This window comes from Mus caroli, chromosome 2, assembly GCF_900094665.2.
Source record: "Mus caroli chromosome 2, CAROLI_EIJ_v1.1, whole genome shotgun sequence".
Classification (NCBI taxonomy): domain Eukaryota; kingdom Metazoa; phylum Chordata; class Mammalia; order Rodentia; family Muridae; genus Mus; species Mus caroli.
Genome location: NC_034571.1, coordinates 21,266,253 through 21,279,630, shown reverse-complemented (window position 1 = coordinate 21,279,630; position 13,378 = coordinate 21,266,253). Strand labels below are relative to the sequence as shown.

At 49.5% G+C, this 13,378-nt stretch overlaps 1 protein-coding gene across 1 annotated transcript in view; it reads right to left on the bottom strand.

Moving 5' to 3' along the window:
• Positions 1-7,787: 7,787 nt before the first annotated feature.
• Sapcd2 (suppressor APC domain containing 2) overlaps positions 7,788-13,378 on the bottom strand; it is a 9,583-nt gene continuing 3,992 nt past the window's right edge. Inside the window, exons 2-8 of the mRNA XM_021156503.1 lie at positions 12,985-13,374; positions 12,505-12,606; positions 10,940-11,052; positions 10,163-10,309; positions 9,920-10,027; positions 9,721-9,831; positions 7,788-9,643 (exon numbers count right to left, since the gene is read on the bottom strand). Of these exons, the coding sequence (XP_021012162.1) occupies positions 9,515-9,643; positions 9,721-9,831; positions 9,920-10,027; positions 10,163-10,309; positions 10,940-11,052; positions 12,505-12,606; positions 12,985-13,374 (1,100 nt within the window). The 3' untranslated portion in view covers positions 7,788-9,514. The remainder of the gene's footprint in view (positions 9,644-9,720; positions 9,832-9,919; positions 10,028-10,162; positions 10,310-10,939; positions 11,053-12,504; positions 12,607-12,984; positions 13,375-13,378) is intronic.

Sequence of the window (13,378 nt, the reverse complement as noted above, 5' to 3'; positions counted from 1 at the left end):
CTCAGAGCCAGCTCTCTGGAGTTGCCTCTCTCTGCCCACCATCATGTGGGTACCAGGCTCTGAGTTTGACTTTATGTTTTCATGCATGTTTTGAGGCAGCAGTAGATTTTCTTTGTCAATCAATAATGTAATTCACTGGAAAAAAATATTAGAACAGCCTTGTGTTCTTCATGACTAAGCAAAGTTGAATGTGGTCGGAGTGGCTACAGGACAGGGACAGGTGCTTTCTTTCCTCGAAGAAGAAGAAAACCCTGTTTGGTTTTTATCAGGATTAGGCTACCTTCTTACAGTTACTTTCTGGGAAAAGTGTGCTTAGTATTGGGATCTCTAGTACTTGGATTTATGGTATGAATGCCAGTAAAAATATGTGCAGGCCTGACATAAAATTCTTGGCACAAAATTTTAACTATTAAATAATAGTTTATTATTAAATAATAATTTATCCTTTCAGTTTCTTTGGTGGTTATATGGCTAGCTAGGTGCTCAATTTCTTCTTGAGCATTGATTTTATATTTTTAAGAAATTATCCTCTTTTTTAAAAGATTTATTTTTTTTTAATGTATATGAGTACACTGTAGCTGTCTTCAGACACACCAGAAGAGGGCATTGGATCCCATTACAGATGGTTGTGAGCCACCATGTGGTTGCTGGGAATTGAACTTAGGACCTCTTGAAGAGCGTTCAGTGCTCTTAACCACTGAGCCATCTCTCCAGCCAAGAAATTATCCTTTTGAAATGGATTGTTACTTGCCTGGTGCCTAAGGAGGCTAGAGGGCTTTTGGAGCCCTTGAGATTGCTGTGCTGGACAGTTGTGAGCCACCATGTGGTTCTTTGGACGTTGCTAGTGCTCTTAACTGCTGAGCCATCTCTCCAGGTCCCCTCTTTCATTTTCAAATGATCCCGTACGCATGGGTTCCAGAGACAATGCCTCTTGGCCCTCTGATGCCTCACTGGTGCGGGTATCTCATGCAATGAGAGGACAAGCGTGACCAAGAGACTAAGGAGGAGCTTGTTTGTCACCAGTCATGACAAGTGCGTGCACAGCTCTTATCACAGGACAGCCTTGTATAAGCATTGCCTGCCTCACTGTGACAGTCAAGCACCCCGTGACTAAAAGGCCTCTCTCACCAACCTTTCTGGCTAAGCCCAGGCCATCTCCTGCTCTTAACTCCTGATGCCTTTATGTCTATGGTATTTCATGATGGCTGCATAAATGGAGTAATGCTTATAACAGTAACCAATACTGTGCTGGATAGATTTAGGTCAACGTGACACTAACTATAGTCAACTGAGACGAGGAAACTTCTATTGAGAAAATACCTTCATTAAGATTGGGCTGTGGGAGCCGGGCGTTGGTGGCGCACGCCTTTAATCCCAGCACTCGGGAGGCAGAGGCAGGCGGATTTCTGAGTTCGAGGCCAGCCTGGTCTACAGAGTGAGTTCCAGGACAGCCAGGGCTACACAGAGAAACCCTGTCTCGAAAAACAAAAAAACAAACAAAAAAAAAAGATTGGGCTGTGGGTGCCGGGCGTGGTGGCGCACGCCTTTAATCCCAGCACTCGGGAGGCAGAGGCAGGCAGATTTCTGAGTTCGAGGCCAGCCTGGTCTACAAAGTGAGTTCCAGGACAGCCAGGGCTATACAGAGAAACCCTGTCTCGGAAAAAAAAAAAGATTGGGCTGTGGGCAACCAGGGCAAGATAGCAAATTCCTTTAGTCCCAGAAATCTGGAGTCAGATCTCTGAGTTCAAGGCCATCCTGATCTACAGAGTAAGTTACAAGACAGCCAGGGCTACAAAGAGAAACCCAATCTCAAAAACCAACCAACCAAAACAAAACAAACAACAAAACAAAACCCCCAACAACAAGGAGACACTCTCCAGAACAGCTGGACCACCTTATGGAGGAAACTATTTGTCAGAGCCTCACAAAGGCAGAGAAAGGCGACAAATGTAACCTCCCCAAAGCAGGTCTACAGCTGGGCAAGATAATGTTGCAACTTTGAGCTCAGAGGCCATGTAGAAGCAAGGCTTGTTCCCCTCTGGGAATCTTATCTTTTAAGACCATGGTCCTAGTAGATGACAGTCACTTACTCATGTGATAGAGGACACTGTGCTTTACCTAGAGCCCACTGATTTAAATATTAATTTGGTATTAATATTAAAGCAGTATTTGACCAAATAACTGGAAACCCTAATATAGTCAAGTTGACAAGCAATTAAAACCATCATATATAGAATATGAAGTTTAGTGAGTTTATTTTTTTAATTACTTTATTGCTATTACTATTATTATTAATTGTGTGTATATATAACAGGGGACACGTGTGCCACAGTGCATTTGTGGAGGTCAGAGGACAACTTGGTGAACTTGGTTCTTTTACACCTTACACAGGTTCTGGTGTTGAAGCTAAGGCAGTTCGGTGTGAGAAGCAAGCAAGAATCAGGTCAACAGGCTTGCACAAAAAATACCCTCAACCACGGAGCTGAATTTTAGTCTTTAAAGCAATTACCAAACTATTCTGCATGGTTGCAGCTGGCTCTGGGAACTGAGGATTTCTGAAAAGTGATGCCACGTGCACAGCTGCGTGTGAATGACAGAGCTGCTCTGCTTCCTGACCAGCGTGCCACCTGACCAGCGTGCCACCTGACCAGCGTGCCACCTGACCAGCGTGCCACCTGACCAGCGTGCCACCTGACCAGCGTGCCACCTGACCAGGGTGCTTTGGTTTTGCTAGTCTCAGTCAGGGCTTTGTGTGGCTCACTTCTTCCCAAGCACAAGTGTCTGTCTGCACATCCTCCTTGGAGGGACAGCTATGCCCACTGAGTGCCCCAAGAGAGATTCCAAGTTATCTTCCTAGAGAATCGCTCCTTGTTTTTTTTTGTTTTTGTTTTGTTGGTTTTTTTTTTTTTTGGTTTTTTTGAGACAGGATTTCTCTGTATAGCCCTGGCTGTCCTGGAACTCACTTTGTAGACCAGGCTGGCCTCGAACTCAGAAATGTGCCTGCTTTTGCCTCCCGAGTGCTGTGATTGGCTTTTGCCTCCCGAGTGCTGTGATTGCCGGGCTTTTTGGTTTTTTTGTTTGTTTGTTTGAGAATCGCTCCTTATTATTAGGTAGCTGCCATGTGTTATGATTGGTAATACCTCTTGCCTAAAAACCTATTTGTTTACCCAGCATGATGGTGGATGCCTACAGTCCCAGCACTGAGGAGGCCTGGGATTCAGCCTCTGCTCCTGCTTGTGTGGAATTACACTAGGCCCACTCTGATTTCTCTTCCTCCCATTTCATCCTTTGGAAAACATACACCACGTGATTACTTGCCTAGTTATCTCAACAGACATACTTTGTGCAGCAAGTGTGACCAGGGAGGACAGTCCTGGAACAAGAGTGAGGCAGAGAAGCATCTAAATCCCAAAAGTCTCATTTTGAGGCCAGCAGGGTAATTCCTCCATATTCTCCGCCTGCATGCCCCACGGCATGTAGCATCGTGACCTCCCACCTGCTTAAGGAAGGCAGTAGCCTCTTAGCCAAATTACAAGTTGAAACACCTGGAGTCCCCCTTCATACAAAGGAAGTATTCCTAGCACCTCAGTCCCAGCCAATAATGTACTCTCTCCCTGAACCCCCCCCCCCCGCCTACTCCCCAAGGTTTATAAAGCCCTTGTTACTCCTGAGTAAAGAGAGCTGCTGTTTTACAGACTGTCATCTAAGACAGCTGTTACCTTCCATCTCACATCTGTGGAGATGTAGCCTTAACTGGCACACCATCTTGTTTATAACAACTTGAACACCTGAAGGACCTGTCCCTAGTCGTTCCTCCTTGCCACACCTTGCTTGGCACTGTAGAGATCACATTAGTTTCATCTTGCATTTTCCCACAAGCTAGCACTGCTGCTATTAGGCAGTGCTCAATAAGATGTCCCTACTTTAACTACTCTTGTGTGCAAGTTTTAACTTTATGCATATATGTGGTATAAGTACATGTTTATGTGTATGTTGCACATGTGTCAAGAGATTTACTTCAGGTGTCTCCTACTGACTTAGAACTTACTAGTTAGGCTAGGCTAGCTTATCACCAAGCCCCAAGGTCATTCCTGTCTCCATCTTCCCAGCACTGGGATCACAAGCCTGCACCACCACTCACAACGTTTTATGTGGGTGGTGGGGATTGAACTCAGGTCCTTGTAACATGCACCTTACCAACCGAGTCATCTCCTTGTCCTGTGTGCAGGTTTTCAAACATGTCCATAATATTAGATGCCTGGCAAGGGTGTAGCATGATTTATTTTCTGTGCCTGGCCCTTTAAAGGTTCCCCAGTGGCTAGTCAACTGACTCTTTGGGAATGCTTAGCTGTTAGAACTTCTAGACCTTATGACCTTCAGGGACTCCTGGGAGCTGGAGTAAGGTCCAGGAGACAGAGGAGGAGGAGGGTCCAGGAGACAGGATGAAGATCTAGGGTCAGAAAGTAGGGTTAGAGAATATAGCTGAGGAAGAAAGAAGATCGAGTAAGGCTAAGGAAAAGGAAGAGGAGAAGAGAGGGGAGGAGAAGGGAGGAGCCCAGAGGGGAGGGGAGAGCGGAGGATGGAGCAGAGCAACAATGGGAGAGGGTGAGCCAGGATAAGAAGCTCAGCCAAGCCAGAGAAGATACTGTTAGGAAACAGAAGAACCCACACAAAGTAGCAAAGAAAAAAAAAATACAGAAAAGCTACATGGCCCCACCTTGGGGGGCTGGGGTCTAGGACAGCCTACCTGATGATATAGGAAAGACTGGCAAAAATAAATAAATAAATAAATAAATAAAGCTACAATGGAGTCCAACCCCCCCTAAGTCCTTAATGAAAAGGGCTAGGCTTTGGGACTCAGTTCCCATTAATGTCTGTTATAGTGCCCTGCAGTTTCCTTGGCTAGACTAGCAAACAATTCCAAGTCTGAATCCTCAGGCCCTCCACCCACAGACACCATATAAAGTTTTTCATAGCTGGGTGTGGTGGTATATGACTTTAATCCCAGCACTTGGGAGACAGAGGAAGGCAGATCTCATGAGTTCAAGGCCATCCTGTTCTACAGGATGGGTTCCAGGACAACTGTGGCTGTTACAGAGAAACCCTGTCTCAACACATAGGTACATACATACAAAAATGGTGTTTTTTTTAAACCACAGGGGTTCATGTGTTCTACAACCCTCTGGTTTTTTGTTTGTTTTTTTTTGTTTGTTTGTTTGTTTTTGTTTTTCTAGACAGGGTTTCTCTGTGTAGCCCTGGCTGTCCTAGAACTCACTCTGTAGACCAGGATGGCCTCAAACTCAGAAATCTGCCTGCCTCTGCCTCCCGAGTGCTGGGATCAAAGGTGTGCGCCACCACGCTCGGCGCAACCCAGTTTTTATCAATTAATCTTTCCTGAGTTTTACCTTCCTCCTGACCCAGCCACAGATTCCCTTTACTGATAGCCTTTAGGTGGTAAACTTCCAATTTTGTTTGAAAATGTTTTGGGTCACTGTGCTGTAAAGATAGCATCTCTTGGTACACTTTGAAGTGAATACTTACATTGTTTTGGCTTTTGAGTTTTTAAAGTTAATTTTACATTGCTATCTAAAAATAATGGGTTTTGTTTGCTTTGCTTTTGAGACAGAATCTGGCTATGTAGCTCTGACTGGCCTAGAACTTAGTGACATCCATTTGCCTCTGCCTCCCAAGTGCAGGTACCCTACTGTGCCCTTTAGTTTGTTTTTTATGTATATTAGTGTTATTCCTGCTTGCATGTGGGTACTAGGAACTGAATCCGTGTGCTCTCAATAGGCCAGAATCCAGCCCAAATAATGGATTCTTAATGGCATTTCTATACATATGCGTCATTATTCTGTTTGTTCTCAACGTCCCCTGTCCCGGCACACACTGCCAGCACTACCCCCCCATACCTGCCCCCAACACTGCCCTCCTAGAGGTCCCTGCTCCTTCTGGCTAGTTCTCTTTCTTCCTTTAGATACGTCTCTTCTGCTTTCATTCCAGTCTGGTGGGTTTTTGATGGGTGATTTATCTTTGGTCATTGTATTCCTTTTGTGACCTTGTAAAAGCAAGATCGGGTTTCTCCTTCTCCAGTTACTGCTGGTGTTCTTGATGGTCAGAGCTGATGATGGGCTGGCAAGTCTAACCTTCTTGACATCAGAACGTGATGTCATCTACAAGATGCCACTCGAGATTGAGTTCTAGAAGGGGGGGGGAGGGTAATAAGAAATCCCACCAGATGAGACCAGGCATGTTCAGAGAGATACAGCCATGGACAAAACACCAAAAACTTAGGCTTAAAGTAAGCTCACAGTTTCATCTTGAGTGGTATTCAGAACTATCCATGCCTCCACACAGCCCACGATACTCACAGGGCTGCAGACACACGGAATACTTCTGTCTCCGATACCCAGCCTCACCCATCAGCCAAGGTCCTGTACCTCCCCCGGCTCCCCCTCTGTCCTTGCCTAGGGTTGTCTTCTGAACAGCTTCCTAGCCTTTCTGGAAACGTAGTTCTTTTCTGGCTGGAATGAAGGGTTTTGTCTGATGCTTACTTCATTTGGGGAGACTTTCACTTGCAGTGTTTTTCATTTCTAGAAGTTCTATTTGATTCACATTGTCTGACATCCTTCTACTCTGTTGAAAGGTAACACCTTTTGCATCCGCTATTCCTTATTCACATGTTTAAGAATCCCTTTATCACTTTAGCTAAAGTGTCGTTACTGTTTACTGTGCCCACTCTAGTGCCCCAGCGTCCCCCCTCAGATCTTGTCTTTTGTTGGTTTCTGTGACCTGTGATGTTTTGTTTTTTAAGCCTAGAAAAGCTCATCTCCTTAGAACTTACTGCACACAAAATGCTTGAAACCTGTTTGTTGTATCTGTGTTCCTCTCAACTAGGGCAGTTTCCCCTGAGAACAGTGAAAGATGTCTCTATAGACAGTTGGTGTTGTCACAGCTGGGAGTATATGTGCATGACCAACACCCAAGGGTCAAGTATGCAGTTCCCCTTAGAAAAGACAGGTGAGCCTGCAGGAGAGACTTTCCTATTCTATACTACTCTGTCTGGGGCTCCATGAGGATCTGCACTGGCCTCTGGCAGTGCCCCTCAGCCTATCAGGACCACTTAAAACACTGCCTTGATAGTGGTGGCAAAAACCTTTAATCCTTACTCTTGCTGGGCAGAGGCAGGTGGATCTCTGAGACAAGGCTGGTCTATAGAGTGAGTTCCAGGACAGCTAGGATTACACAGAGAAACCCCGTGTCTGGAAATAAAAATAAATTCTCCCTTGAGGACTCTAGGGCCTCCCAGGCAGTCTGGCTACAGGCCACAGACTTCCAAGAAACGACAGTATTATAGAAAGCACAAGCATGTGGCTTTCACCTCCTTGGGATATCAAGGCTGTGAGGCTATGTTTGCTGAATCCCCATCTGTGTCATCTTGTTTCAATATACCTCCTGGCACGTGAGAGGTCTCCCAAGGAATGTCACCCTGGAGCAAAGGCTATGTTGTTCCATCTCTTCTTACCTCTGACCCTGTAATGATGTCAGGAGGGAAGGCAGCTCTTCAAGGTGTGACAGACACTTCAGAGGACGAGCTGCCCATCCAACTGTATGTGAGGGCTTGAGACAGGGTTTCTCCGTGCAGCCCTGGCTGTCCTGGCACTTACTCTGTTGAGTAGGCTGGCCTCAAACTCAAAAGATCCTCCTGCCTCTCTGCCACCCCAGCCACCACCTTTGTCTTTCTGCTGTGTCACGTGACATGAGCAAATTTAAATAGGGTCTAGCGTGCAGAGAAAGGATTCTATTTTGTAGATGGAATAGCTAGCTTGGGCAAAGCCAAGTACGTGAAGCTGTGAATCTGAGGTGGCCTGGCCATCTGAAGAGCCTGGCAAGGCCTAGACCTTGCTGAGACCTATCTCTATGGGATAGGCAGAGTCAGCCCCAGTCTGGAGACTAGCCAAGTGTCTCTAGGACCTGAGGGACAGGAGTGCCAAGCCATGGAATGGAAGGGTACAGAGGTAAAACAAGGAACACAAAAAAGGCCATGGGGGTGGAGGGGCAGACCCAACCTGTTGCCATGGAGACCTGTCTCTAGAGGCACTGGTCTAAGGCAAGTCCACCTGGGTAAACTGAGCTTGCAGAATACAACCACCTTTTAGAACTAGCTTTCTTCCATGCCCAGAAACCACTCCAGTTCCTGAAGAAGATGGTCTGGGTGTTGGACTAACTTGTACTTCATCAGGTCCCTTTGCTAGCCAAACACAATGGGTTCATATTCCACAGTGGAGTCTTCAGGCCACAGAACTCACCTGTGATGACTCAGTGCTCCACCAGAACAGGCTAAATAGGTTCTCCTCACCCAATCTGTGCCCACCCAAGCTGCCAATGGGAGGCATAAGCAGAGAAAGAGTCACATTCTCAGGCTCAGCTTCTTCCCATCCGCCTGGGTTGCTTTCCTGTGGATAAGTCAACGATGGCACTGCCGAGCCAAGTAGGGCATTAAAAGATGCAGACGTGCTGGGTGTGGTGGCACACGCCTTTAATCCCAGTACCAGAGAGGCAGATCTCTGAGAGTTTGAGACCAGCCTGCTCTACAGAGAGAGTTCCAGGACAGTCAGGGCTACACAGAGAAACTCTGTCTTTAAAATAAATAATAATAAATGATGTATTCTGCCCACAGTGTACTGCATGACTTGGCTGGGAGGCCCAAACTTATCTATTTGCGGGGATAGGACCTCCTTAGGGGGATGGCCACAACCTGAGCTAACTTGATGCCATCTTTCCCCAGACAGTTAGTTTTGGTAAGGTGGGTAAACCAAGTTATTGGCTTCCTTCTAGGAACCACACTAGCCTGGTCCAGCTGCAGCCAGATTTTTCTTCTCAGCCTGTTACACACAACCCCTGACTTTGTGGCTCTTCCAACAGGCATAGAGCCCTCTATTAGATAGCCCCATCCTGCTCCCATTCCATGTCTCCCTTCTGCTCCTATCTGAGCCAGAACCACCTTTCTATAGTGCCCCTGGTGGACAGAAGGAACCCCTAACCTCCTAGTCTCTGGGCCTCCTAGCCCACCCTCAGCTCAAAAATCTATTTGCTCACTCACTCAGTAATAATACCATGGTGAGACAGGGCAGAGGAACTAAGCTCAACTAGCGGCCCCTGCTGGGCATTATGAGAAATACAGCCCAGTGTGACCAGTACTTTTTACTAAACACCAGTGATCCCAGGAATCCCTGCCGGAGGGATCAGGACAGATGTAAACATGCCCCCTTCTCTGTAAGGGCTGCCTGAAATCAGGTAAATATGAGGATGATCCTCCGCCACCCACTGACAGTGGCAAGTGGCAGCTTCCGGCAGAGTACATCTCTAGCAGCACCCAAGTCTGGAGGCAGCTGCCTCCTTGAGGGCTCTGAGGTCTAAGCCCTGGTGGTCTTCAGTCAGAAGACAGGCTCCCGGCAGTGTCATGGAGCTGAAGCTAAGTCTGTGTGCACTTGTCCTAGAGAGGTACAACCAACTAGATGAAAGTGGAGTCCAGAGGTCCCGAATCCTGCTGGCTGAGCGCTCGGGCCTCAAACAGCTGCTTGATGAGTGCAGACTTCTCCTGCTCCAGCTGCGTGATGCGCTCACTCTTATCAGTCACCTCCTGGGCAGGCGAGCAGGCAGGCAGGCGGTCAGGGTTTGCTGGGCCTCCAGCCCCAGCCCCATCTTCCCACACCTCACCTGAGTGAGAAGCCGGTTTTGTTCTTTCAGCATGAGGATGGTCTGTTGCTGCCAGACTGGAGTTGAGGGTGAGGGAGGGCCCAGGGGCCCTAAAGAGGACGAAGGCAGAGCCTGTGGAAGTACACAGTGAGCCAGACCTTTCCTGGCATAGCATCCAGAACAAGGACAAGGGATGCCAGGCAGCCTCCAGAGCACTCACTCTGCCAGAGCAGGCTGCAGTCAACAGCTCCCCCAGGCACCGGGCCACCTCCTGTACTTTGGGCAGCAACCTCCCCAGTGGGCGGGGGCTTCCTTCAGCCCCAAAGTCCTGGAAAAGAAACGGGACCATGGGGAAGTCCCCGAACCTGGCACACCTGTTCATCTCAAGTCTCAGCTCAGAGCCTCAAGGGAGCCCACCCCAGGGCAACTTGGGTCCTGTTGTCAGGGCTGGCCTGGCACTCACTGCAGCAGCTCTGCTCTGGCTCAGGCGGCGCTGACATTCCTGCACACGCTGCAGCTGCTGCTGGTACCAGTCTCGGCCCCGTGCCATCATCTCCAGGCCCTGCAGAAGCACCTCTTGTTCCTGGTCTAACTCCTTCATCTGCTTCAACTATAACACACATGTAAGCATGGAAATGTACTCAGGACAGCAAGCAGACTGGCTCTATGCACACCTGCACATACCTGTGTGCTCCAGGAGCTGCGGGTGTGGAAGCTGAGACCTGTGCACAGGCAGACTAGCACACAGATACAATGACATCAGCACCTGTGTAGTCTGCCAATGCACACACGACGGAAAGCACCCAGCTTATCCAGGGAAGGTTCCAATGTATGCCTTGGAGAACATAGCCTAGTTTCTCCTCTTTGGATGATGGTGATACTGGAGACTGGCCTCTCAGCCCCTCTACTGAGGCTTCCCCAGGGCAGCGGAGTGACTGAACAGACTCAGCACTCTAGCTTAAAGTAATCATACTCTTTGTGCACTAAGCTGGCCTGCAGACGTGAGCCTACCTGGTAGGCAGAGCAGGGTCTCACACTCTGTCTCCAGGCATCTCTAAGGAGCCTCTTCTCCCTCTGCCTGACTTTGTCTGTCTTCCCTTAAGCCCAGGAAGGGAAAAAAAAAAAGATTCATAGCTGACCAGTTCTACAGGGATTCCCCAAGTAACCAGGCCCATGGGTTCTCCCTGGTTTCCAACCTTCTGGATAACACAGAGTCCCTCAGAGTCCTGGCCCCTCTTACCAGGCTGCAGTCCACACCATTGGTGATGGTATGCCTTCGGCGCTCGCCTCGGGCCCGTGGAGCCTGCCGGGCTTCACCTGTGCCCTTGCCCAGGGTCTTACAGGCTGCTGCACCTGTAACAGACAGTCGGGGACATAGCTTAACTCTGGGCAAGCCTAATGGCCTCATAATCTCATCCTGGTTCCCCAGCCCTTCCAGAATCCTCCAGCTAACTGTGACAGTACAAACCCCAGGGACCAGGCCTGTAAGGGAACTTCAGTCAGTACTAATTCCTGAGTGTGCTTTTGCTTTCTCTGTTGACTTTGTGCCTAGCTAGGACTTGGAATCCTCTTGCCTGCCCTGAGAGGTTAGGGATGGGGGTGGGGGAGCAGGAAGCAGGGGCAGGGAGTCACCCAGTGCCCGACAAAACATATCAGATACCTATATCAAGAATATCAAAGAGTGAAGGGCAAAAGACGAAATGGATAGGCCCTGGTGTGGTGACCCACAGCTTTTGAACTTCTCTTGGGCTCTCCAACCCTATCCATGGCATCAGGGTCACACACACACACCCCCCCCCCGAGGCTAAGCCATCTGAGTGAGTGACAGAGATACAATAATTGGCTCAGATGCCCATGACAGAGACTCTAGCTCCAAGCAGGCCCCAAAGTTCCTGTCCCATCCTGCTGTGCTGAGTGGCCTGCAGGTTCAGGGTGAGGCAATGAGAGCTACAAAGGAGGCTGCCTTCAGAGGGTGGGGCCAGAGCAGGTACTGGCACTGAGTTTCTAGGAAGGACCTGGGACGTTTGCACAGAAAAGAGGCATATATCATAGGATTGGGCATTTGAGGTCATATGTGTTCATAGGGAGCTAAAGAGGTTCAGCAAGTATAGCAACATCCTTATCTGGACCTTGGCTGACCTATAAAGAAGTTAGAGCTAGAGCCTGGCTTTAGGCTTACAGAGCAATGGCTAAATATTGCCCAGTCATGGGCCCTGAGCACATGGCTTTCAGAGGGGTAACTGACTCAGGGCCACACAAGGTAAAACAGAGCTCTACCACAGACAAACCCGGAGCCTGTCCATTATATACAGTCCCATGCCAGGGCTGACTTCACTCTCACAGCCACCAAGATAACCAGCTATGCCTAGAAGCTTCCCCTTCCACAAGAACAGGGAGTCAAGGCTTGAACCGCAAGTAGAGTCGAGTCTCTCTCTGTCTCTGTCTCTCTGTGTACTAAAATGAACTGGCAGCTGCCATGAGTGGGCAGCCCTGACGGGGTAGTACACAGGATAAATGGGGAACAGGGTTGGAAGAGGGGCTTAGATTCCTGAGAACCTGCCTCCAGGCTCAGGCATAATGCAGGTCCTGTTCTCAAGGCAGACAGGGGGCTATTCAACAGTCTCCTGTCCCTGCCAACTAGACCGGAAGGAGGGAGAGGAGCCTGCTGGATTCCCCAGAGACTGTGGTCTGTGTCTGGCAGTGTATCTGCAGCAGCACAGCACAGCAGGTGCTGTGGGAGACACACACACACAAACACACACACACACATACACACACACACACACCATCATACATACACCCAACCTTCTTCAGCACTTGTGCCAGGTGCTCCTGTGCTGCCTCCTCTGCCTCCTGGGTGGAGAAGCAGGCCGGGTTGTCTCTGCAGGGTGTCACACTGAGAAGAGCCTTCAGAACAGGTTAGGACATGAGAGCATGAGCACTTTTAAGAAGAAACGTTCACAAGCAGCCACGCAGAAATGAGGATGAAGACCCAGATGTCCCCAGGTCTAGAGCAGGTACAGCAGGCAGATGCCTTCTCTCACGGCCACAGACGGCTCCAATGCCTAGCTCAGGTTTGAGACAGATTGGGCTTCTCCTGAGTTACCCCGTACCTCAGCACTCAGGCACAGGCCAAAGCCCCTTTCCACCCAGGTGGCTCCAACCTCCCTTAAGGGGCTGCTCACAGTCGTCCCCATCTCCATCCCTCTGACAAGACCCTGTGGGTCTCCAGATTCTAGCACAAGTCCCTGGAATTACGAGGTATGACTAGGGACCCAAACTCACCTAAATCCGCGCTGGGGATTTGCTCCAGCGCCTTGCTCAGGGGCCGCTCGGGCTCTGTGGGGCAGGACGCCGCCTCCACTGGGACACATAACAGCTCAGGGTTCCGGGAGGTGCCACTGGGGCCACCAGAAGCAGGGCACGCACTCAGAGGCAGAGGCTTCCTCTCCAGGACAGTCCGCGGCTCATCGGCCGGTGCGAACATCAGGCGCTGCTGCAGGGACGACTGGTCCCCAGGCCGGGCCGCGACGCGTGCCTGATCCCGCGGGCCGCCATCGGCTTTCAGCAGCGAGGTGCGCAAGCCCGCTACGAAACGCTCGAAGGTCAGGTAGCCATTGGCCGGGGCCACCTGGCGCAGGCCCTCGAGCACGCCGCACGGCAGCTCGCGTGCGTCTGC